At 37.9% G+C, this 26,377-nt stretch overlaps 1 protein-coding gene across 4 annotated transcripts in view; it reads right to left on the bottom strand.

Annotated features, from left to right (window-relative positions):
• The window catches only part of SPATS2 (spermatogenesis associated serine rich 2), a 112,434-nt gene that overhangs the window by 19,890 nt on the left and 66,167 nt on the right, over positions 1–26,377 (bottom strand). For all 4 annotated transcript variants that reach the window (XM_080662832.1, XM_080662831.1, XM_080662833.1 and 1 more), the window contains 5 exons: positions 22,924–23,032; positions 22,202–22,251; positions 19,050–19,311; positions 17,762–17,929; positions 14,726–14,861 (listed from right to left, as the gene is read on the bottom strand). In XM_080662832.1, the coding sequence (XP_080518958.1) occupies positions 14,726–14,861; positions 17,762–17,929; positions 19,050–19,311; positions 22,202–22,251; positions 22,924–23,032 (725 nt within the window). The remainder of the gene's footprint in view (positions 1–14,725; positions 14,862–17,761; positions 17,930–19,049; positions 19,312–22,201; positions 22,252–22,923; positions 23,033–26,377) is intronic.

Consider the following 26,377-nt stretch of genomic DNA (forward strand, 5'->3'; position numbering starts at 1 on the left):
ATGAACCAAGAGGTCACTGGTTTAATTCCCAGTCAGGGCACATGCCGGGATTGCAGGCTTAATCCCCAGTAGGGGACGTTCAAGAGGCAGGATGATGGTGTTTCTCTCTGATAGAAACTTCGATGAGAAAGAAACAGCATCATCCTGTACGCCCCCTACTGGGTATTGAGCCCACAACCCGCCTATCTCTCTATCCCTCTTCCTTCTTCTTCTCTCTCTAAAAATTAATAAAAATGTTTAAAAAATTAGTTTAGCCCTGGCCTGGTGGCTCAGTTGGTTGGAGTGTCATCCTGTACACCAAAGGTCACAGGTTCGATTCCCAGTCAGGGCACATACCTAGGTTGTGGGTTCAGTTTCCAATTGGGACACATACAAGAGGCAACCAATCAATGTTTCTCTCATCAATAAACATATCCACAGGTGAGGATTTAAAAAATTAGTTTGCATTTTTATGCCAAAAAATATTGACAAGCAAAAAGTACTTCTATTTTTTTTCATGTTGCCATCTTTTTTTTTTAATTTTAACACCCACCCAAGGATATTTTTCCACTGATTTTTATTTATTTACTAGAGGCCCAGTGCAAGAATTCTTGCACATTGAAAGGAAATTAATTATAAGAAATATTTTAATGTTGCTATTCACCCTTTCTCTATAATAGAAATGTCAACCAAATTCACAATGGACAATGACAGATGGAAACACATGCGTGCGATTGGTGCCAGCGAGAGCTTTATATGTATTGTGCATGTGTGAGTCAACTTAGCCTTTTATATATATAGAATAAACTTGCTTAATTAGACCTGCTTTCTGATGTAAACTTTTTCCAGCCCAGTGAAGCACCCCAACTTCTCTTTCAGGTAATTGTCAGCAACACAGCAGTAAATATCAACACGAAGCATATTATTATTGTAGATCATGCAGGGAGAACAAAGGGTAAAATATTTAACTGTAGCAGTGTTTGACTATATTCTGCACAGTGAGAAAAACTGAAGTCATTTTCAAGGCCCACCATTTCTTACTTCTTTTCAGTCAGGTCAAGTTTCTAAACCTTCTAAATCTCTGTTTTCTGACTAATGAAAAGAAAATAGGATTCTGAGTCTCCTATCTACCTACTCCAGGACTCCTGTGAGGATCAAATGAGATGAGGCATGGGAAAACACTTCACAGACATTTGGTTAAAGTGTAAAATGTTTGCACCTGGCTGTAAAGCAAGTTGTGTTCCTGGGCTGAAGAAACTCCAAGGAGGCTAGTCACTGGGGAGAGGAAGCCAGGTGTTGCTACATGACATCATTGCCCAGCTCCCACAGCAACCATTTCAGGGCTGGGCTGAGCTGTGGGCCACATTTTGCGCCATGGGGTCTCGTCCTCATCGGCTGCGATTTGGTGGGCTGTCGCTCTGGGGTAGTGGTGGGGCCTGTGTCCCACTTGGGGGAAGCTGAGTGATGCTTTGTGGGCGCCAGGTCCACAATGCCGTTTATTGTTAAATGGCCTGTTGCTAGAGAAAGGAAGCTGGGCATTGCTATGTGATGTCATTACCGGGTGCCCACAGCCACTGTTTCTGGGCTGGACTGGGCTGTGGGCCGCATTTTGTGCCATGGTGTCTCAGCAGCGTTGGCTGCAATTTGGTGGGCTGTTGCTCTGGGGTGGTGTTGGGGCCTATGTCCCATTTGGGGAAAGCCAAGTGTTGCTTTGTGGGCGCCAGGTCTGCGGTGCCATTGCTCTGTAAATGGCCAGTGCGTGTCATGGCAGCTCCTGCATTGTCTGCCCCCTGGTGGTCAGTGCGCATCATAGTGACCGGCTGGAGGGACACTTCTCATATTAGCCTTTTATATAGAGAGATTTTTAATATTTTTTATTGATTTCAGAGAGGAAGGGAGAGGGAGAGAGAGATAGAAACATGAATGATGACAGAGAATCATTGATTGGCTGCCTCCTGCATGTCCCACACTGGGGATGAAGCTCACCACCTGGGCATGTGCCCTGACCAGGAATTGAACCGTGACCTCCTAGTTCATACGTCGATGCTCAACCACTGAGACACGCTAGCTGGGGTCCATTGGTTTTTAGAGAGAGTAGAAAGGAGGGAAAGAGAGAGAAACATTGATGTGAGAGACACATTGATTGGTTGTCCCCTGAGCCTGCAACCGAGGTACATGCCCTTGATCAGAATCAAACCCAGGACCCTTCAGTCCACAGGCTGACGCTCTATCCACTGAGCCAAACGGGCTAGGGCTATGTTGCCACCTATTGATAACATCTATTGAAAAGTCATTTAACAGAGGAATCTACTGATTGACTAAAGCTGTTGGGATATTTTCTTGGAGAAAAGATTGATGAATATTTGCAATTTTCCATTAAATTTTTCACAAGTCTTTAAAATACAAAAAGGAATAAATGTTCAAATACATATAGTGTAACTGTTTGACATTAAGCTTTTCATTGCTGAGACGTCCATTTCAAAGGCATCCATCTCTAATAAACACATTGCCAGCTATACAACTAGGTAAAAAAGCAAGGTTACCCCACCCATGAAGTTCCCCTTTCAGAAAACTCTAGGTGACCTAGGTAACTGGCCACTTGAATGACCCTGCTTTTCCCTTTTGCACTTTAATTCCCACTCTTATTTTTAAATTCACCAATAAAGAGTGAACCTGGAAACCCTAGGCACCCCACACTTTATCCCAATAAAGGTGGAATCCTAGGTGTTCCCTCCTCTCACCCCCTCCTTTCTCTTTCTGCAACCTTGCTGTGTGGCCCTGGGAGTGCCCCTATCCTCCAGGACCTGTGAATAGTAAATCTTGTTTTTTTAAAGTCCCCAGATGTTGTTACTGAGGTGTATCTTGCAATCATAAGAATCACAAGGGCCAGTGCAGCCACAATATTGGCTCATTTGGGAGATTGCCACAGTAGTACGGGCCCAGGTGAGTGCCTCCAGGCATTCCTGAGAGCATCACAATTGATATCCTGAGACCAACACAAAACATATAACCTTCTTATCAAAAGTACATCACAGAGCTTGGCAGGTATGGCTCAGTGGTTGACCATCAACCTATGAATCAGGTCACAGTTCAATTCCCGGTCAGGGTACATGCTTGGGTTGTGGGCTTGATCCCCAGTAGAGGGTGTGCAGGAGGCAGCTGATCAACGATTCTCTCTCATCATTGATGTTTCTATTCCTCTCTCCCTCTCCCTTCCTCTCTGAAATCAACAAAAATATGTATTTTTTAAAAGGTACATCACATAATGTATTTCGGTTGTGTAGAAGAACAACCATATCTTTAGGTCAATCATACTAAAGCATTTAGGGGTGCTATATCATGTCTGCAACTTCCAGATGGTTCCACCAAAACACGCACACAGAGTAAATACAATGATCATTGTACTATCCTTTAACTTTCCTATTTTTTTAAAGTTTTCATAATAAAATGTTGGGGAACTATGTGTATTACAAAATAAATAGAGATGGTAGGAAGAGTTCAAAAGTGGATAGCAGGATAAGCATAAGAATAAATAGTAGAGGCATTATTTACAATTAAAAACAATAGTTTACTATAATACAACTAACAATGAAGAGTGTTAAGCTACAGTTTTCCACCTGTTCCAAAGTGAAATGGTGGTTCCAGTACAGATCTGTGGCCAAGAGATTCAAAAGTACCTGTACTTTGAGGTAATAGTTTTTAAAAAAAATTTTTATTGCTTGGGGGGGGGGGGGGAAAGGAGAGTGAGAGAAATAAATAAATCTGTTGTTCCACTAATTTATGTATTCATTCAGTGATTCTTGTATATACCCTGACTGAGGATCAAACCTGAAACCTTGTTATATTGAGATGATGCTCTAACCAACTGAGCTATTCAGCGGGGCAAGTTTTTAGATGCCATAAATGCAAGCAGTGACTCCCCTAAGAGAGTGAAGAAGGCTCATTCAGACTTTCACACTTTCCGGTCTTGCTCACTCCAACCTTGTTATATTGAGATGAGGGTACCAATCCATGAGGGTACTAAGTTTGCAACTGTTCTCTTAAGGCTTTCCTGAATAGAAATATCATAATAAGCAATTGATATAGTGGATTTTGAAACTCCTAATGAAATTCAGCTAAATATTGCTGGGACTCTACTAAAAAGACACTATTATTAAGCCTGGGCCTTATGTGGTGTACAGAATGTCCACATCCTTTCAATCATGAAAGATGGTTTTAAATGATCAGTCACTGTTACTAAGTTCTGAATGTCACTGAATGTTCTGTATTTCCTTTTCTCCTTACCCAAACTTTTTTTATCACTTTCACATTTGTTCAACTTATTCTAAAGCATCTGTGTAACTTAGTTGCTCAGAATAGTTGTTTCTGTAGCATTACCATTAGTATCTCTATGACATACTGGGTCTGTCATATGAAGCAAGCCCTTTAATTATTATATTTAACATATAGCTTACTGATTCTAGCTCTTGCTTTCAATACCAAATTAGAAAACAATGTTATAATGGAAACACAATTCTAGTAATTCCACAGCCAATGATTTCAAAGGATGATACTCTAAACTATTTAATAATGTTCTTAGAAAACATTTGTACTTGATTTTATTTGCTGATAACCTAAAATCTATTCTAATTCTATTAGCCAAGCAAATCAGAAGGCCAAGCAAAGCCAATGCAAATACCTTCATTTCTCTGAAGACACTCTCTCTTCACATATAAAATAACCAAAAAAGAGAATTGTCAGTAGTTTTTATTAGCAGAGACTTAATAATGCTTCATGTGTTTTGTAACACTTTATATTCCCTGCACTGGCCTTACTGGCCATCTGGGCTCAAAACAAAAACAAAAAATACCAGTTAGGTAGCCAGGTAATCATACAAAGCTGAACAATTAGGTAAAATGAATTGAAAAAACTAACGTATTAAATAAAAATTGGATCTTATGAAAAATTTTAATGGGTTCCTCTTTGTCAGGAGTCCTTTACAAAACATGTGGACATGTGATTTCATATTTCAAGGATCTAAAGTAACTTTTTAAGAAGTTAGAATGTGAACATAAGCTGTTCTTGTGGGACAGGCCCTCAATGAATAACCTTTTTTCTCCTCTTTTCTAGTGGTCAAAAGCATCTTAATTCTAAAGTAACACTAGAGACCATACGACTCAATAACATTTTATAACACATTTAGAAAAAAGCAGCAGCAGCAATCTAGATTACCAAGGAGTTTATTGTTTAAGTTTCTAGTTGGTAAGGAAAACTGCTTAGTTTTGTGTCACATAGCTGATGAGATCCTCATTTGAAACCGATTTGCTTTTTTGAATCCTCTTCTGGAAATATGATACCAATTGAAGAATAAAGGCAAACATACTTGATAAGACACAGAAAAGGGAAGCATGGTACAGTAGGAAAGTGTCACTTAACACCAAGTATGATTTTGGGTAAAGTATTTCTTTCTGTATTCATCTTTTCTTATCTATAAAATGAGTATAATACAAGTGATATTGTTATATACATTAGAGATATTGTGCATAAAAGCTTCTGACATACAGTAACAGCTGGATAATGGCAACAGCAATTACTATTCTAACTTTCTGTACTAATGTTGATTTCCCAGTTTCAGAATATTTATTTAGTAAAATGCCTTCATACTAACTCTGATAAATCATTATACATTCCAGAGGAGAAACCAAGATGGCAGCATAGGTAAACACCTAAACTGCTGCCTCGCACAACAATTTCAAAACTACAACTAAAAGACAAAAGACATCATCCAGAACCACAGGAAGGCTGGCTGAGTGGAAATTCTACAACTAGAAGGAAAGAGAAAAGCACACTGAGACTCAGAAGAGCTGCAGAAGGCAGAGGTACTGAGACACGTGCGCGGAGAAGACTGGCAACTGAGTGCGCGGCTGGCTTTCTCAAGCGGGAGGGAGACAAAAGTTCCTGACTGCGCTGAACTCTAGTTCTGGGCGAGACTCTGGAGACCCAGACTCATTCGGGGAGAAACTGGACTGTCTGGCAGCGGGCAGAATGCGAGGGCGGCATTCTCTCAGAGGTGTTTGCAGCGATTACCACGGAACACTGAGACACAGGGGCCTATTAAGGCAGGGCTGACGGGAAACCAATGCTGTCTGCTCCGCCCTGAGACTCCGCCCCATCCAAGCTGAGCACAGCGGCTTTTGCAAGTCATGTCTTATAAGGGTGTCACCAGCACAGAAGTTCTCCCAGCATAGACACAGCTGATTCTCACAGCCAATTGGCCTGGAGGTCAATTCCTCCCAGTGATACCAACAACAATCAAGGCTTAACTACAACAAGACTGTGCACACAGCCCACAAAGGGGTGCACCAAGAGTGTCCACCTCAGGTAACTGGGGAGGCTGAGCCACTGGGCCCTATAGGACACCTTGCACACAAAGCTACTCTATCAACTCAGGGAAGCAGCCAAAATGCAGAGACAAAGAAACAGATCACAAATGAAAGAAATGGAGGAAAGCAAATGACTGGATATAGAGTTCAAAACCACGGTTATAAGGTTTTTCAAGAATTTTCTAGAAAAGGCCGATAAATTTAGCAAGACCCTCAAGGATACAGAAAAGGACCAACTAGAAAGTAAGCATACACTGACTGAAATAAAAAATATTATACAGAGATCTAACAGCAGACTAGAGGATCGCAAGAATCAAGTCAAAGATTTGAAATACAAAGAAGCAAAAAACACTCAACCGGAAAAGCAAAAAGAAAAAAAGAATCCAAAAATATGAAGATAGTGTAAGGAGCCTCTGGGACAACTTCTAGCGTACCAACATCCAAATTATGGGGGTGCCAGAGGAAGAGAGAGAGCAAGATACTGAAAACGTATTTGAAGAAATAATGACTGAAAACTTCCCCCACCTGGTGAAAGAAATAGACTTACAAGTCCAGGAAGCGCAGAGAACCCCAAACAAAAGGAATCCAAAGAGGACCACACCAAGACACATCATAATTAAAATGCCAAGAGCAAAAGACAAAGAGAGAATATTAAAAGCAGCAAGAGAAAAACAGTTACCTACAAGGGAGCACCCATATGACTGTCAGATTTCTCAACAGAAACTATGCAGGCCAAACGGGAGTGGCAAGAAATATTCAAAGTGATGAATAGCAAGAACCTACATCCAAGATTACTCTACCCAGCAAAGCTATCATTCAGAATTGAAGGGCAGATAAAGAGCTTCACAGACAAGAAAAAGCTAAAGGAGTTTATCACCACCAAACCAGTAATATATGAAATGCTGAAAGGTATCATTTAAGAAGAGGAAGAAGAAGAAAAAGCTAAAGATAAAAATCATGAACAACAAATACATATCTATCAACAAGTGAATCTAAAAATCAAGTGAATAAAAAATCTGATTAACAGATTAAACTGGTGAATATAATAGAATCAGGGGCACAGAAAGGGAGTGGACTGACAATTCTCGGGGGGGGGGGGAAGGGGGGGTGCAGGAAGAGACTGGACAAAAATCGTACACCTATGGATGAGGACAGTGTGGGGGTGGGGTGTGGAAGGGCAGAGGGTGGGGTGGGAACCGGGTGGAGGGGAGCTATGGGGGGAAAAAGAGGAACAATTGTAATAATCTGAACAATAAAGATTTATTAAATTTAAAAAAATCATTATACATTCCAGGTCCATTGTCTAGAAATCCTATATAATAAAAGCCTAATATGCTAAGTACCCGACCACTCGTTTGGCCTTTTGACCAGTGGCTATGACAAGCACTAACCACAGGAGACAGACGTTCTGACTGGCAGGTTAGATTGCTGCTGGGGTCTGGCTGATCAGGACTGAGCGAGACGGGCCAGACACGCCCTGGAGCCCTCCCGAGGTCCCTCCCCTGATCGTGCACCAATGGGGTCCCTCAGCCTGGCCTGCGCCCTCTCGCAATCCAGGACCACTCGGGGAATGTCAGAGAGCTGGTTTCAGCCCCATCCCCTCAGGCCAGGCTGAGGAACCCCACCGGTGCAGGAATCTGTGGGCCAGACCTCTAGTTCTTAAATAAACATGTACACACACTAACAGTGTAGGCAGTTATATAGAGGCGAATCTAAGACAACTTTAAGTGAAAAGAATGCATTACAAAATTATAGTCTCACTATGATATAACTATTAAGATTATGTATGCAGATAGAGAAGGGACCCAAAGCAACCGAGAAAATTATGTGTTATGGCGTTACAAGGCTTTCATTTCCATTTTTAAAAAACTATTGTTATAATTATGGAAAATATAGTGAAAATAAGGAAATAATGGAAACTTTACAAAAAAGAAAAACAAAATTCAGATTACTTCATCAAATGCTCTCATTCTACCTTGGTCTCTGTCTTCACCCCTCACTACTTTCTAGTATATATTGTTCCTTAACTTGAGCTACACTGTGTAAAGTCCTTGCATGTTCCTTCTATCCCTTTGCTTATATCATATTTCTTAAATGCAGTGTTCTATCCCCATTCTTTCTGCCAATGTAAATTCCATGCTTCTTTCAAAGCTTCATAATGATCCATTTCCTCCAAAAAATCTTTTCTAATTGACTCAATTCCATAGTGACCTTTCCCTTATTGTCATACCTTTCCCACAACTAAGACCTGAAAAGGATATCTGAATCAAAAGTCACTCCAAGTTGTGACTTAAGAAAAGTAATTTAGGGTCTTCTGAAATACAAAATATTTGAATGGAATATTCCTTCTTTTATTGTAAATCCTCATCCAAGGATATTTTTCCATTGATTTTTAGAGAGAGTGGGAGGGGAAGAGACACAGAGAGAGAAACATCAATGTCAGAAAGACACATCAATTGGTTATCTCCCACACGCGCCCGTGACCAGGGCCAGGGATCGAGCCTGCAATTGAGGTATGTGCCCTTGACCGGAATCGAACCTGGGACTCTTCAGTCCTCGGGTCGACACTCTATCCACTGAGCCAAACGAGCTAGGGCAGAATATTCCTTCTTATAGTTTTATTTTTAACTAAAAATATACTTATAAAGGCTTCCACAGGCTCAGTCAAAATCTTGGTCCTCCTCATTCTACCCTGTTCCCTAATGACTAAATACCTTAGTCCCTAAATTCTCTTACAGTGGCGTTTCTCTGTATATGTGACATTTTTGCAACATCAATCTCCAGCCTTCTTCCCAAGCTGTGAAGAATTTGAGGTTATACATAAAGTCAATGTAAGTCTATGTTTAAGATTGTGAAAATGTCCTAATTGATTCCTCATTGACCTTAGAAGTTACTTTTATTTGAGCTTCTCTTTTCTTCTTATACTAAAACAATTTTTTAAATATATATTTTTATTGATTTCAGAGAGGAAGGGAGAATGAAAGATAGAAACATCAACGATGAGAGAGAAGCATCGATTGGCATAACACCTTAGACTCAAATCCCTTTTAATAGTAAAGTAGAGCCCTAGTTGGTTTGGCTCAGTGGATAGAGTGTCGGCCTGTGGACTCAAGAGTCCCAGATTCAATTCTGGTCAAGGACACATGCCCGGGTTGTGGGCTCGATCCCTAGTAGGTGGCGTGCAGGAGGCAGCCAATCAATGATTCTCTCTCATCATTGATGTTTCTATCTCCCTCTCCCTTCCTCTTGGATATCAATAAAAATGTATTTAAAAAAAATAGAGCCTCAGCTGGAGAACTGAAGGGTCATTGGCTTGATTCTGATCAAGGACATGTGGCTCAGTTGCAGGCTCAATCCCTGGCTATCCCTGGTCCTGGTCAGGATACCTGCGTGAGGCAACCAGTTGATGTGTCTCTCTCACATCGATGTTTCTTCTCTTTCTGCCTCTCCCCCTCCCTTCCATTCTCTCTAAAAAGTCAATGGAAAAAATATTTCTTCTTAAAAATAGTCAAGTAAAATAAAAAATTCCTACTTCCTAGGACAAAAATCTGGATAGATATATCTGATAATATGATTAAACATGTTTGGTGAAATGTAATTTTCATGTTTTTAGTTATTTTCAGAAATGATTAAAGAGTTAAATTTTTATTTTATTTTTTAAGAGTTAAATTTTTAAATCAAAGAACACTGAGCCCTAGCTTGTTTGACTTAGTGGATAGAGCATCAGCCTGCAGACTGAAGGGTCCCAGGTTCGATTCCAGTCAAGGGCACATGCCCGGGTTGTGGGCTGGATTCTCAGTAGGGGGCATGCAGGAAGCAGCCGATCAATGATTCTCTCTCATCATTGATGTTTCCATCTCTCTCTCCTTCTCCTTTCCTCTCTGAAATCAATAAAAATATATTAAGAAAAAAAAGAACAGAGACTAATGGAGCTAAGTACTAGTAGAAATAAGGTATCAATGTGCTAAACATCAAAAACTGAAATAATTTAAAACAATAGAATGATATGTACATTTTTAATAACAAATTAGCCCATTCCTTTATTTCTATGCTTTCTGAGACATTTTTGAAGTACTCTGGTTCATAAAATGATTCCAGCATCTCCACCTAGACTGTAAGTTTAAGGATCTAAAAGCCTTTGGTAATACTCCTAGTAGCTTAATATAAGAAGAAAAGAGCCCTAGCCGGTTTGGCTCAGTGGACAGAATGTTGGCCTGTGGACCGAAGGGTCCTGTGTTCAATTCTGGTCAAGAGCACATGCCTGCGTTGCGGGCTCGATCCCCAAGTAGGGGGCAGCCAATCAATGATCCTCTTTCATCATTGATGTTTCTATCTCTCTTATTTCCCCCTCCTCTCTGAAATCAATAAAAATATATATTTAAATTTTTTTTTAATGTAAGAAGAAAAGAGAAGCTCAAATAAAAGTAACTTTTCTAAGGTCAATGAGGAATCAGCTAGGACATTTTCACAATCTTAAACACAGACTTACACTGACTTTATGTATAACCTCAAATTTCTTGACAGTCTTTTTCTTTTACCTGTTTTCTCCTTTTGTAAGTACCTTTTGATGTCAATAAAATAGAAACTTTTATTTAAAAGGCAAGCTGAGTGTTGTATCCTGAGTGTTGTATCCTGTTTGTATTTTTCAACAACACATATGACAACCGTCTAGTTTATACTAATATATTCAAGCTTCATGTTCCACTCCATATCCTGCTCCTTAAAAGCCTTAAACTCAAGTCAACTAATAGTTCCAACAGTGTCAGACAAATTTTACTAATAATAAGAAAAGTAAACTTAAGTCCAGAGATGTTTATTACTGAATCAACAACACAACCAGATTTTTAAGTGTTATGCTAGAGCTTTTGATTTTACCTTCCCACAGGTATGTCTCAGCTTTCATTTGGCCTCAAAGTGAAAGCAGTTATCTGTATAATTCCCCTAGTGCCCCATCAAGGGTAATGTAATCTTACTGTTGAAAATTTGTTAGAATCCTTTTGCTTTGCTTTTACAATATAACCAACACAAAAAAATGGCTTCCTAAGTGACATTAACTCCAAGCTCTGGTTCAGTGCCAAATGGAGTTAGCTCACCTGCCAATTATGTCTTGAAGTAACAACTACAAGGAACACTGAAATAAGGTAGTTTAAAAACCCAGTCAGCCAGAGAGAAGGGTTTTATATCAGCAGGAAAGGGCAGGTAATCTCTTTCCTCAAGGTAAATTGACCTGGCTGCTATGTCTGCTAATCAATCCTAAATACACAGTTCCCAGGCAGGAAACCATTTCGTTTGTCATTTACTGAAGGAGGCTCCCCCTTGGCTGGGTTCCAAGACAACAGGAACTCACAAATCTCTCTCCCAGAACTGTGTTTCCTGCTTCAGGCTGGTTCTGAATGGAATCAGATCCTGTGGCTAAGTAACCAATAAGCTAAGCAATCATGGAGACCAGAGGCCTATCAAGGCAAAATTGTGATGACCTACTCTTAGCACTTAATTCTTTTCCAAATGAGCCAACAATATCTGATATGATCATAATCCAGGGCAAAGGGCATAATGCTTTCTTGAAGAGGTGCAGAAAGAGAAGAAATCAGTTACTTAGAAAAATTTCTAGAAGTTAGAACTTAATTTAAAGTGAGTTTGGGATAATTAGTTGGATTTAGTTAAGTACAAAGATATAGAAGAGCATATTACATCTTAGGCTGGGGAAGTGGAGAGGAAGTGTGAATGTTAAGTTTCTGAGATAATAGGTAATCAGGCTGGAGCAAAAATGTTTGTAAGAAAAACAGAAGATAGGACGTTAAGTTTCTAGCTATAAAGCCTGAAAGGGGAAACTTGGGATTTAGGACAAAGCATGAATAGACAAATATATGAATTACCTATCCTAGAAGTCCTTTTTGGTTATAATGGTTGAATGAACCATTCTAAAATCTACAGATGGTAAACACAGGGGTCAGGAACTTTTTGGAGGTTTTTTTTTTAGTATATTCTATTGATTTTTTTTACAGAGAGGAAGGGAGAGGGATAGAGAGTTAGAAACATCGATGAGAGAGAATCATCGATCAGCTGTCTCCTGCACACCTCCTACTGGGGATGTGTCCGTAACCAAGGTACATGCCCTTGACTGGAACCGAACCTGGGGCCCTTCAGTCTGCAGGCCGATGCTCCATCCACTGAGCCAAACCGGTCAGGGCTTTTTGGAGGTTTTATTCTACATCTTTGTTAATTCACTCCTCTTCAATCCTAGAGAACAGGAGGACTGTGGCTACCCATACTCCCTCTATTTCTGGTATGCTATGGCATAACGTAACCAGACTAAGTTTGTAAATAGAGACACAGTTGAACATGACCTAAGGGAACATGACAGGCAAGAAAACAGATGGCTGGGAGAAAGAATGGCATAGGTTCTCCCTATTCATGAATACTTCTTCTCATTTTTCAGAAATCCAAGCAAGTTTTACAAATAAGCAGAGCAGACAGTCCTCTATCTCAAAATGTCTACATAGGTGCTTTCTTCCCATCATTTTACTTAATTTGTTCTTTAAGTCCTTTCTAATTTCAAAAAAGTCCCTTATAAAATGCAAATGCTTCCCAAAAAGGAGTTATGGTTTAAATATCAATAAACACTAATACCAAATAATTAAAACAGCGTTAGTATTCTAGAAAACATTAGAATATATTTCTCCCCCCAAAAGATCCTATGATCAAATACATGTGAGGAACAGCATAGTACACCTCCCTCTTGAACAGTGGTTCTCAACCTTTCTAATGCCGCGACCCTTTTATACAGTTCCTCATGTTGTGGTGACCCCTGACCATAAAATTGTTTTCGTTGCTACTTCATAACTGTAATTTTGCTACTGTTATGAATCGTAATGTAAATATCTGTGTTTTCTGATGGTCTTAGGCTCTCCGCTGTTGTAGAGCCTAAGGCCATCGGAAAACACAGATATTTACATTACGAATCATAACAGTAGCAAAATTACAGTTATGAAGTAGCAACGAAAATAATTTTATGGTCAGGGGTCACCACAACATGAGGAACTGTATAAAAGGGTCGCGGCATTAGAAAGGTTGAGAACCACTGCTCTTGAAGATCACAATGCACATGAACATTTTAAAGGCACTAGAAGTGCAGTAGTAAAATTTTTGTTAAAAGTATTTTCAAACTTATTTAACTACCAAACTATATTTCCCCTACAGAGTACATATTAATATACTAGAGGCCCGGTGCACGAAATTCGTGCATGGGGGGCGTGTGTGTGTGTCCCTCAGTCCAGCCTGCACCCTCTCCAATCTGGGACCCCTGGAGGGATGTCCGACTGCCCGTTTTGGCCCGATTCCAGTAGGATGGGGCCTAAACGGGCAGTCGGACATCCCTCTCACAATCCAGGACTGCTGGCTCCCAACTACTCACCTGCCTGCCTTCCTGATTGTCCCTAACCGCTTCTGCCTGCCAGCCTGAACACCCCCTAACCACTCCCCTGCCAGCCTGATTGATACCTAACTGCTCCCCTGCCAGCCTGATTGCCCCTAACTGCCCTTCCCTGCAGGCTTGGTTGACCCCAACTCCCCTCCTCTGCAGGCCTGGTCACCCCTAACTGCCCTCCCCTGCAGGCTTGATCGCCCCCAACTGCCCTCCCTTTCAGGCCTGGTCACCCCTAATTGCCCTCCCCTGCTGGCCTGATCACCCACAACTGCCCTCCCTTGCAGGCCTTGTCCCTCCCAACTGCCCTCCCCTGCTGGCCATCTTGTGGTGGCCATCTTGTGTCCACATGGGGCAGCCATCTTGTGTCCACATGGGGGCAGCAATCTTGTGTGTTGGAGTGATGGTCAATTTGCATATTACTATTTTATTAGATAAGATTTTAAGATATGAGTATCTTATCCTGTGCTCCCTGCACCTAGTCTTCAACTCCGGCAGATATGAGTATCTTTAAGACAGTTTGAAAAATACAAAATTAAAACAAATCAATGACTCATAACAGAGCAAAAATTAGAATGGGATGTGTTACGAAGAATGAAAGGAGGTAGGAAAACAAAGACAGATCTCTCCTTTATAATTCTATTCACAAATATCATGTCATTGATTACAGATCCCTAAAGTGAGAATGCATGATCTACTCTATAATTATTTGCTCCTTTCCAAACAATATTGAACTTCAGGCCCAGATGTAGAGCATTATGAGTTCTTTGTCCCACTCATTCCCACACTGTCACCAAAAGCAGCAGAACAAAGCAGAAAGCTTAATCTATCATAGGATTTTAACGTCTCTCCCACTATGTAAAGTAGTTAGGAGTCAGGAATTAAATAATTTGATGAATGGTTGACCATTTTTACAAATAATCATTTTTGTGCTACTGATATCAAATATAAGTTAACTTACCAGCTCTGCAATTCAGCAAAAGCTTGTTTCATTTTCTTAATGGAAGCATCCATCTCTTCTTTAACTACAGCTCGATATCGTCCAAGAGACACTGTGCAGCGCTGGAGGTCTTTCACAGATTTTTCAATATTGGAACCTTGGGAAAAAAGTCCCAAAGATTAATCTTTAAAAGTATAGGTAACTTGAAAGATGGATCTGAACACCTAAACATGTAAAGTAACAAATGTGTGGACTAGGGAAATTTCCCAAAGGCCACCCTCTTCAACAAGAAAACTAATGTTTTCACAGATTAAAAAAAATAATAATAAGCCATAGCTGGTTTGGCTCAGTGGATAGAGCATCAGCCTATGGTCCTGTGTTTGATTCCAGTCCAGAGCACATGCCCGGGCTGTGGGCTTGATCCCCAATAGGGACATGCAGAAGGCAGCCAATCAATGATTTTCTCTCATCATTGATGTTTCTCTCTCTCTCTTTCCCCCTCTCCCTTCCTCTCTGAAATCAATGAAAATACAAAAATAAATAAAAATAAAAATAATAAGTATCCTGCCCTGACCGGTTTGGCTCGGTGGATAGAGCGTCGGCCTGCGGACTAAAGGGTCCCAGGTTTGATTCCCGTCAAGGGCATGTACCTTGGTTGCGGGCACATCCCCAGTAGGGGTTGTGCAGGGGGCAGCTGATTGATGTTTCTCTCTCATTGATATTTCTCTCTATCCCTCTCCCTTCCTCTCTGTAAAAAATCAATAAAATATATTTAAAAAATAATAAGTATCCTGACCAAGAAGAAGTAATAGGAATTTAAATTTACCCTCCTATCTTACACAAAACACACACACACACACACAAACACAATCTGAATCAATGGTTCTCAGATAGTAGACAATAGGCAGTACTTTTTCCCTGAGAAAATAGAAATAAAATAAGTGAGGTCTATGATTGGTGCAAGAAAAGTTTTCAGGCTGTAATGTAAGGAGCAGAACTGGAAGTCTCCCTGACTTGAAAGGACAGAGTTGAGAATTCAGGGTGGTCAAAGTTAGAATTCTCAGGGCAGAGTACTGGAGAGGAGAAAGCTACACAAAGATGAGAGAACTGTACAGAGACCTACAGAGGATTCTGAATGCATGAGTGTGAGGAAACTATCCAAGACAGGGAAAAGAACTGCTGGAAAGGAGCAGGTGGAACAATCCCCAGAGCGCACCCAAGCCATGAATAGTTCATTTTCATACCAGCCAGAGTGAGGTACAAGGTACAGCACTTGGAAGTGCTTAGTAATAATGCAAAATTAGCTCTAGAATAAAGGCTGCTCCAATATAACCTAACAAAGCTTAAAAGCAAGTCTCAAACTGTTTTCAAATAATAGTCCCAGAACAAATCACAAGAAGATTTTTATTTTTTATTTTTAAAATTTATTTTATTGATTTTTTACAGAGAGGAAGGGAGAGGGATAGAGAGTTAGAAACATCGATGAGAGAGAAACATCAATCAGCTGCCTCCTGCACGCCCCCTACTGGGGATGTGCCCGCAACCCAGGTACATGCCCTTGACTGGAATTGAACCTGGGACCCTTCAGTCCGCAGGCCGACGATCTATCCACTGAGCCAAACCGGTTAGGGCATAAGAAGATTTTTAAAAATACAAAAATATCCAGCAATAACAAAGCAAAATTCACAACATCTGGCATCCAAAAAAAATTACTAGCCCGGGTGGTGTAACTCAATGGTTGAGCATCAACCTATGAACCAGGAGGTCATAGCACATGCCCGGGTTGATGGCTCGATCCCCAGTAGGGAGTGTGCAGGAAGCAACTGATCAATGACTCCTTCTCCCTTGTACCCTGAAATCAATAAAATATGGTATATATATTTTTAAAATTACTAGAAAGCCCAAGCCAGGTGGCTCAATTGGTTGGAGCCTTGTCCCATACACCAAAAAAGGTTGTGGCTTCAATCCCTGGTTGGGATGTGTACATTGGAGACAACCAATTGATGTTTCTCTCTCATATATGTTTCTCTCTGAAATCAATAAAAGTACATTTAAAAAAATAAGATAAAATATTTTACGTACTCAGCACAATTTTAGCCAGTTTCTAAAGTTCTATTAACCATTCTATACTCACCAATGTCAAAATTATATATACAATTGATAGTTGGCATCACAGATCTTAGAAGTTTATAATGTGTCCAGATATAGATTAATTTTTTTATTTCAATTCTTCCTATCAATTTGGTTTCTTTTAAAATCTACCTAAAAGTTTTCAAGCCTTGTGCCTTTATTTTGTTTGACTGAATATTCTCAGGCTTGCTTTTCTGCACCAAGCTGACGGTTATGTTAGAAAGATGAAAAAGGAGAACTTCACTGATTAAATTTAGCTCATGTGGAATAAATAATTCAGTAAAGAGCTACAGGTTACAAGTGTCTTTCACATTTCTGTTTCATTTGTTTAGTGGAGTGGACCACCACGTGTGTATGTATGATAGTCAAAAGGGCTATTATCTCCATCTGTTTAATTAACTGATTATTTAAATGACTATTATAGTTAAATTTAAAAAAGCAAAAAGCTACCACTAGTCAATGCTAAGTATTTAAGAGAAAATGACCTTGTTTAAAACTAGAGTCTGGCAGGTTTTAATATGAGCATGAAGTTGTGAAGAGAAATAAAAATATTTCTTTCAAATATGTCAGAGCTTTTTACTGTTGAGTCAACCAGGAGATAAAGATGAAGAAAACAAGATAAAAATGTTGCAGTAAAAGAAATATATTAATGGTAGCATAAAAGTCATCCTTGCAGTAGAGTTTGATTTTCATTCACACACAAAAAATCCCCACTATTGTAACAAGACTGTATAGCATCTGAGCTACTATTAGACTCCAACTGTGTACACAGAGTCAAGTAAGAACTGGATAGTCACCACCTGGAAAAGGATTACCTACAGAACCTTCTCAGACCTTATCTATGGGAACAAAGAGGTAACTTGCCCTCCTTGGCCAAAAACACAGATTTTTTTTCCTCTCTAAAAGGTAGGCTAAGCCCCTATTTACCTAGCTTTTTGTTGGTGGAGGAGAGTGGAACATCTTCTATGCCCAGATTTGAAAACTGCGGTCTTGAGAGAGATTTGATAGCATTCCTATTTTGTTGAGAATTCTGAGTAGGGTGCACAGTCGAAGACTTGGACTCAAAATCAAAGACACCATTTTCCAGCATGGATCCTGTCAAAGAAACAGTGTTTTAGGCAAGACTTAAGAATAAATTAATCAAGCAGTCTTAAGTGTACACAAAGAAAAAAGGTAAAAATATTTTAGGCAAAACTATATTTCTTTTAATCTCTCTCCTCAAAAATGATGTTTCTTAAATGGCTGTGAACAAAATCAATTAAGCCAAATCAGCTGAATGAAGCTCTCTGGCTTAGCTCCAGGCAGTGTCCTGAAGATGAAGAAGAAAAGCAGTCTGTGCTAACCCATCTCTAGATAGACTAGCTTGTTCCTTGTACCTGTAGCTTCCTTGTAACTTCTGATAACTTCTATAAATTATGTTGAGGGAAAAAGAGCTTTATACTGTCCTAGGGCATGAAGTTTAAAATCTTTAGGGAATAGAAAGGGCAGAGTTAGAAAACGAGAGAGCTAGTTCAAAAAAAAAATGGAGCCACTGACTATCTTTGGTTTGTTTGAGGTCACTTTAGGCATTATATTTTTCTTTGTCTTTTTGTGCTTGTGCAAACTAATCAATAAAAGAACATAAGGAAGAATAGCATAATTTTTAAACTGCCATTACATTTATAAAGCCAGTGCAACTGAGCAAGGAGAACTGGATTAACAAATAAGTAATTAAAAAAACTACTTTAAGAGATAGTCCCAATATCTTCCCAACACTCATCAAAATGGTTAATAAAACAAAGCAAAACATACAAAATATGTAAATTTACAACTAACACTAATCTTAACTCTGTATTAAAAAACAAATGTGAGACTATAAAAACCAACAGTCTACTTCATGGATTTACAATTATTATCATATATTTCTCACTGTGTTGGATCTTAGAACAATATCAACATCAATTCATTATAATAATTTTCCTTAATAAGTGAACAATTTAAAAAATCTTAAGGGCATCTTTTGTAGTCAACTGCTTTAAACTGAAATTAAAATATGAGACAATGGAAATAATTACATTTTTCTAGGCCTTTGATAATTATAAAATGTGACTCTTTCACATGAGCAGTAACAAAAACTAAAAAGTAAGAGACTAACTAGATTTAATTTGATTGCTTTCTCAACCAGGAAGCCCCTGGCTGAGAATGCAACTTTTCAAAGATCTGTTAATAAACTCACCTGTTCTGTCCAGCATATCTGGCATGGAAGACTCAGGATCCTCCAGTTCTCTGGCATCTATTGAAAGTGTCTCCATACCTTCACTGAGTGAGTCCACAGACTCAGTATCATTGATGGCACCATTAACATGGTAACCATTAATATCACCTTTTTCTGGAGAAGGCGTGGACTGCTCCTCTTGAATAGAAACCAATTTACTGGCATCTAGGATACTGTTACTTGCTTCGACTGCAGGTTTTGGTTTGCTTTTCTTCTTTTTGTTCTAATGATTATTAAAGATTTGAAAAAAAGAAAAGGAAGAGAAGACCCCCCCACACACAGAGAGGTAACTCTAGCTACCCAAAGGCAACCAATGTTACCAATTTCTCATATGCTCTTCCAGAAACTGAACACATTTCTGTATATGTGAAATTACTAACTAAAATAACTATGTAAAATACGTTGAATAAACTCAAACACATAAATATAAGAAATTTATGCATAGTAAATGCACTAAAAGCAAAATCAAAAGATAAATTACAAAATGTGAAAAAATATGTGCAACTTATATATAAAGAGCCAAATATATTTTGAGCTCTAACAGAAACAAAACTCAATAGTGAAAAATGGTAAAGGATATAAGTATATGAAATGAAACGCAACCTCAGTAATAAGAGACACAAATTAAAACTGCACTGCAGAGGATTCTGTGAAGATGGCAGAGGAGGAAGCATCAGGAATCTGTTGCCCCACCTAGCCTGACTTAAACAGGCTCAGAACACTTACATTAGCCTACAGTTGAGCAAAATCATCTAAACAGTGAATACAATGTAGCGTATCTACTGGTTGTTTACACTCATTATCAGGTGGCTGACTGGGAACTGCAGCTGTCCAGCATCATGAGTAAGTGTCACACTACATATTGCTAGCCTGGGAAAAGATAAAAATTCAAAGTATGGTTTCTACTGAATGCTACTGCTTTCCCACCATTGCAAAGTCAAAAGTTCTTAAGTCAAACCATTCTAAGTTGGGTCCGTCTGTACAACATACTGTCCTAGGGCATGAAGAGTTTTGACAGGATGCAGTGAAAGCGGTGCCAAGAGAAAATTTATAGTTATAAATGCTTACATTAAAAACAAGAGTCCTAGCTGATTTGGCTCAGGATAGAGCCACAGCCTCCCCAACCGAAGGATCTAGACTTGGGTTAAGGGCATGTACTTTGTCCCCGGCCCAGTAGGGGGCGCGCTCAGAAGGCGACCAATCAATGTGTCTCTGTCACATTGATGTTTCTCTTTGTCTCTCCCTTCCACTCTCTCTAAAAATCAATGGAAAAATATCCTCACATGAGGATTAACAAAAAATAAAAATAAATACAAATATCATGGAAAAATACCCTCAGGTGAGGATTAACAAAATAAAGTAATAAAAAAAAGCAGTCAAAGAAATTATATATATTCATATTTGCTCATCTATGCATAAAATATCCTGGAAGATAAACAAGAAATTGATAATACTGTTTATTTCTGGGGTGGGGAACCAAATGGCTGGGGAAAAGGGATAAGATAAAGACGTTTCAGTTTATGTATTAATTTCTGTAGCTTTGAACTTGGAGCCACATGAATATATTACCTAGGCAAATAGTCAAATTAAAACAAACAAAAAAAGTCCTTTACCTTTTATTTTGACAAATCACAGCTCTGCTACCAATAGTTAATTCTATTCCTAAGGCTGTACTGACATGACTGATTCAGTTTTCCCCCAAACCCTTCTCATGACCATAACAGGAACACTACTGGAACTCTAGATATAACTTTTTCCTCTTCACAGCTCTCATCTTTTTTTCTCTTAAATATTTTCTCTCATGTGAACTGGGTAAGTTTTCATATAATTGTCCCATGTATATAATTGCTGTCCTAGTAACTGCTCATAGTAATATCCTATTGAACCAATCTCAACAGTTAACTGGACTGGGCTCGGGCATCTGGGACTGTCAAACTGAAGCCATTTTTCTTTCTCTAGATTTTAAGAAATTTATGTGTCTCTAACACATACTTTTCCAGCTGCAAGCATATGTTACATCACTAAGTAATTTACTATTCTGAATCAATAAATTAATAAACTGATGTTTCCAGAGCATACAGAGCTATTTATGTTAGGTGAAAGCAGTAAGAAGAAGTTAAGCAAATATTCAAAGTTCTAGGTATGGAGAGCTTCAGGGGAATCTGTAGTAATATTAGGCTCTCCTTGGAAAAAACTCTCAAGGGTCACTCTCAAGCCTGGTTTGGTCAAGACTTAATAGATGTTTTAATGAAGTGATTTAGAGTCATCAAGAAAGCATTTCAAAACTCTAGTACTAACCTAATATAGGAAAAGAATTTTCCAAAGAGCTTTCATAGAGATACCTGATTAAAATCCATACTTCAAGCATTTTCTAAAGAAGCTAGGGCTGTGGGAAGCATTTTGAGACCAGCTAGTATCCTTTGGGGAAAGCATTTTGGTTTCAAGTGGACAAGGAGAAGGAAATGAGAACTAGCACATTAGAAATTAGGTACTAGTATTTATTATTATTACTTTCCTATTTCAGAGATGAGCAAACTAAGGCACATAAGGTTAAACAATTCTCCCAGGTTGCAAAGCCCGTAAGTAAAACAGGATATAAATCCTGTTCTGATCAACTCCACGGTCTAAGTGCCTTTCCCTCTCTAAATTGGAACACCAGACCCCACTGTATAACTAATAATAGCAAAGACCCTCTTTGGGCTTAAAGTCAAAGCTCATTAATACCAGAGATTACAACACAGTTGTCTGACCTAGGAACCTAAACTACTTTAACTGATCTATGTTAAGAATAATGTTGAAACCACTGGACTAGATCACTTTCTCCAGTGGAGCTCTGCTTTCCTTGACATACTCTCTTGTTTCATTCCTGCATAGTATTAATACATCCTCAGCAACTCCACCATGGCAGTGTCATTGTTTCCTGTCTTAAATCACATGGAGGAGATTGTATGGTACTCTATGTACACAGCTGTGTTTCAATGTCACAGAAGACTTTTTTAAACCAGGTGAACTGAAGATGCCTATGTAAATCTTTTCTTTCAAATATTTTTGCAGAGCCTAAATATTTTTATATTTATATCAACATCATGCTTTTAAATGTCATTCATTTTTACCTTTTTCTTGCCTGTTACTGTCCATTCTTTGAGTACTTCATTGGCACTACCTGTAAGAGAAACCAATCACAGATTTTCTCTCCTAGCACATGCATGGTCAAGAAGGAATAGGTGTCTCTGCATTTTGTAAATGCTAGAGAATTTCTAAAGTTTGTAACAGGAAAGTTAAGGTTCAAGTCTCTGAGCTAATGTAATGAGATAATCATATCATGCTTATCTTTTGCAATACCCGCCCATTTAGATTCCCTTTCTCCATGTAATTTTCTCAGTAAGTTCTTCCAAGAAGAGACTAATGTAGCCTGACCATTTTGAAATTCTTTTATATAACTCAGACCAAATACAAAGATGAGTGGTTTCAGCCCAAGCATGCTATCCCTTCTCCTCCAGAAGATTACACACCACTTTGGCTCTGTTGTTTTAGAGAGCTGTACACTACCCTAGACCCAAATGCTAACATTATAAAGAAAACAGATGACAATGAAGAAAAACCGTACTGTATTTCGACCTGTTTATTCTATACTGGAAGAAAAACAGAAACAGGGAGACCTAATCTGATGTACCTATTCAATGATATCTTTTTTAAACGGCATGATATGTTGTATTATCATGGGGTCTACTATATCATCTATGAAATACCAGGTTCTTAAATGAATGTTATAGAAGTTTGAAGCAACTTCTATTTGAACAAACACAAACTTATTAAAAAACTAAACTAGGATTACCTTCCATAAATGCTTGTACTGTTTTGTCCACACAATTATCAAAGTGCTGCAAAACCAGGATGATTTCATTGTTGCTCTTATTGGGAACTATTGCACGCACTGCATTTATCTGGAAAAGATGACAGGGTCATTAAATTCTAACATCAGTAGGTCAGTTGGCAACTGAGACCTATTACAGAATGACATTTAATTCTTAATAATATGTATCACTCTTTAGCATCAGTGAGAGTACATACAGCCATCTCACTAGGAATGATTAATAGATGAGTGACAACATCACATAAAAATTAATTTCAAAACTTAGAAAAGCAGAACATTTCTAGAAATAGAAGGTATATGCTAGATTTTGCTCAAAGAAAGGGAGGTCGAATTTAGATATCAAGTATTAATTTTAGCATCAACCCTTCCTCATTTTTAGCATACTGTAGAGAAAGGTGGCAAGTTTAATGAACCACCACCAATAAGAACTTAGATTTTTATACAGCATTTTTTGAAACATTTTATTTCGTTCATTTAATTGTATAACACTATAAAGATAATTTAAATTACTATAAACTATTTCAGGCATACAAAACATAATGAACACTCACTGTGTGACAGCCAGTTTAATAAAATAAAACAATATAATTGAAGCTCCCATGAAGTCCCTCATAAATCCCATTTCCCTCCTCGACACAGAAATTACTACCTTCAATTTTATGTTATTTCAATACATGTTTTTGCACTTTTACAATGCATGTATGTATCCACAGGTAATACATACTATTGTTTTGCATTATGAAAGTATTATCATATGTCTATATTCAATTTGCTTTTTTCATATAATACTGTTTTTGTGTGTGTGTGTTTTCATGTTGATAAATGCATCTCTTATTTAAACTGCTACACAGAATTTCCATTGTATTAATATAATCAATTTATTCATTCTCCGGTTAATAGACACATTGTTTTCAATGTTTGGCTATAATGAAAACTGCTGAACATTCTTAGGCTTATTTGCTGCTGAATCCTCAATGCCTAAAACAATGTTTAGCATATTTTAAGAAAAGAGAAAAAAATCAGGTCTTCTGTGAACAGTTAGAGAATGTCTCTTTTATATATAACCAGTAGTAGAATTACTGAATAGTAGGGTATCTACGAATTAGATAATGCTAAATTGTTCTTTAAAATAGGTATGTCAATTTTGTCAGAATTATTCCCAAGGTATCTTATTTTTTGGAGATTAAAAATATACAATTTACAATAATTGTTTGTTTTCGGTTTTATATATAAATAATTTCTATCCAGCAATCTTGGTGAACTCTTATTATTTCTAACAATTTGCTGCTTTCTTGGTTTTTCTATGTAAACTGGATTGTCTATAAATAATAGCAGTTTTTTTCTTCCTTTTCAATCCTTATAATTTTAATTTCTTGTCTTACTGCACAATTTAAGATTAATTTTTTCTTTAAAATGACCTAGTTCTTTTTGGTAGGGAGTGGTAGTTAGAAACCAAGATCTAAGAACTAGGTGTGTTTACTGCTTCTGGGGAGTCATTTATTTCTAGGCCCTTTCACTGGATAGAACTAGAAGGTTTTGGTTTTTACAGCATGAGTTCCTATTGACATCTTCAATTCAAATATAATATTAAAAGGCATTTTCTCATGCTTTTAAACATATATCTCTTTCTTCCAAACTAAAAGTTTTAGCTCCTAAAAATGTTAAATTATTTACTGATTTGCTTTATACTATAATATTCATAAAATAATATTATTAATAACACTATGATGTATTACTACTAATGATAAAACATTAAATAAAATTTAAGGTTTACTTGCAATTCTTTTTGTCCTTTAAATATATTCCTCTAGACATGTACAGTAAGAACAGTGTTCAAAAGTCACAAGAAGATTTGTTCTACTTCACCGTTTCCATGAAGGTAAAATATTTTTAGGACCTCATCTTTTATAAGATCTCAGCTCCAATTCCTAACCAAGGACAAACCTTGAGCTTTAGGGCTCTGTGTGGTAAAACCCATTTGTTATGAAGACTGGCAAACCACATTCCCTCTATACACTTAGTCCCTAGGGATTTTCCTAACTTCTGTTCAGCTATGCATTTAAAATTATGTGTTATTTTTCATTCTATATTTCTTGGTATTTTATATTATGAATGCTTTCAAGTTATCTAGTCAGCAATACTGCTTGAAAAGGAAGTCCTTTTATAGATGAGAAGGGGTATCTTTTCCAAGTAATAAGCAGAGTCTGTATTAGAACCTAAGTCTTTTTTAGTACACTTGCTTTCAGATCTTTCTATACTTTTATTGTTTCAGGCTTAATTAATGATAAGGTTTAAAACCATATAAGTGGAAAGGTATATAATCTATACTCCAAAGAGGGATAATTTAAAATTATACATTTTTTAGATGAACAAAATACTTAGCACTAATCACTAGAAAATGGACTTTAGGCAAAATTTACAAATTCAGCAATAAAGGTAAGATTCTGGTAACTTAAAATGTGGAAGTGTTCATATTCTTGAAATAATATATATTTCTTACTCTATAATCAATAATATACTTTTTTTTAATAAGACAAAATTTTTTGAAAGCACATAAAGCTTTTGTTTTATGTTTTTCTCAGTATAGCTCGTTCAGGGTTATATTACTAAAAACACCTAGTTTTCTTCCAAAGGAATGTTACTTGGAAGATCTATTTCTCATCTTACTCTGAAGTCTCCTGAACTTCAGAATGAGGGAAAAAGGAGACATATGTATTACTATTTGTAATACTTTAAACAATATAAAAAAAAAAAAAAGAATCCTCTTCAAGTGAATGGAAAGATCCCACTCAGTTTGTTCCTTAAAAAATGTTGCCAACCCTAGCCGGTTTGGCTCGGTGGATAGAGCGTCAGCCTGTGGACTGAAGAGTCCCAGGTTCAATTCTGGTCAAGGGAACATGCCCGGGTTGCAGGCTCGATCCCCAGTGGAGGGCGTGCGGGAGGCAGCCGATCAATGATTCTCTCTCATCATTGATGTTTCTGTCTCTCCCTCTTCCTTCCTCTCTGAAATCAATAAAAATATTTAAAAAAAAATGTTGCCAAATGAGATTCACTTAGCCATATAAATATTATAATATTAATTAATATTAAGGTGTCTTCAAAATAATTTAGAATGAATATATAGAGATATGCAAAAAAGTTTGCACATAACAGGCTGATTCCTCAAAACCTTCATGGTAGTTATGCTCTGATATACAATGGTATTGTTTTGTTCTTAAAAAGTTTCACTTTTCTTAATGAGTTTGTGTAACCACTGACTATATTAGTACCTGTTTTATTATGACATTCAAGTTTACTATCCACACAGTGATTTTCAACCTTTCCATGTCATGACACACATAAACCAATTACTAATATTCTGCGGCACACCAAAAAATATACTATATTTTTTGTCAATCTGACAAAAATAAAATTG

Source organism: Plecotus auritus (assembly GCF_963455305.1).
Source record: "Plecotus auritus genome assembly, chromosome: 3".
Classification (NCBI taxonomy): Eukaryota; Metazoa; Chordata; class Mammalia; order Chiroptera; family Vespertilionidae; genus Plecotus; species Plecotus auritus.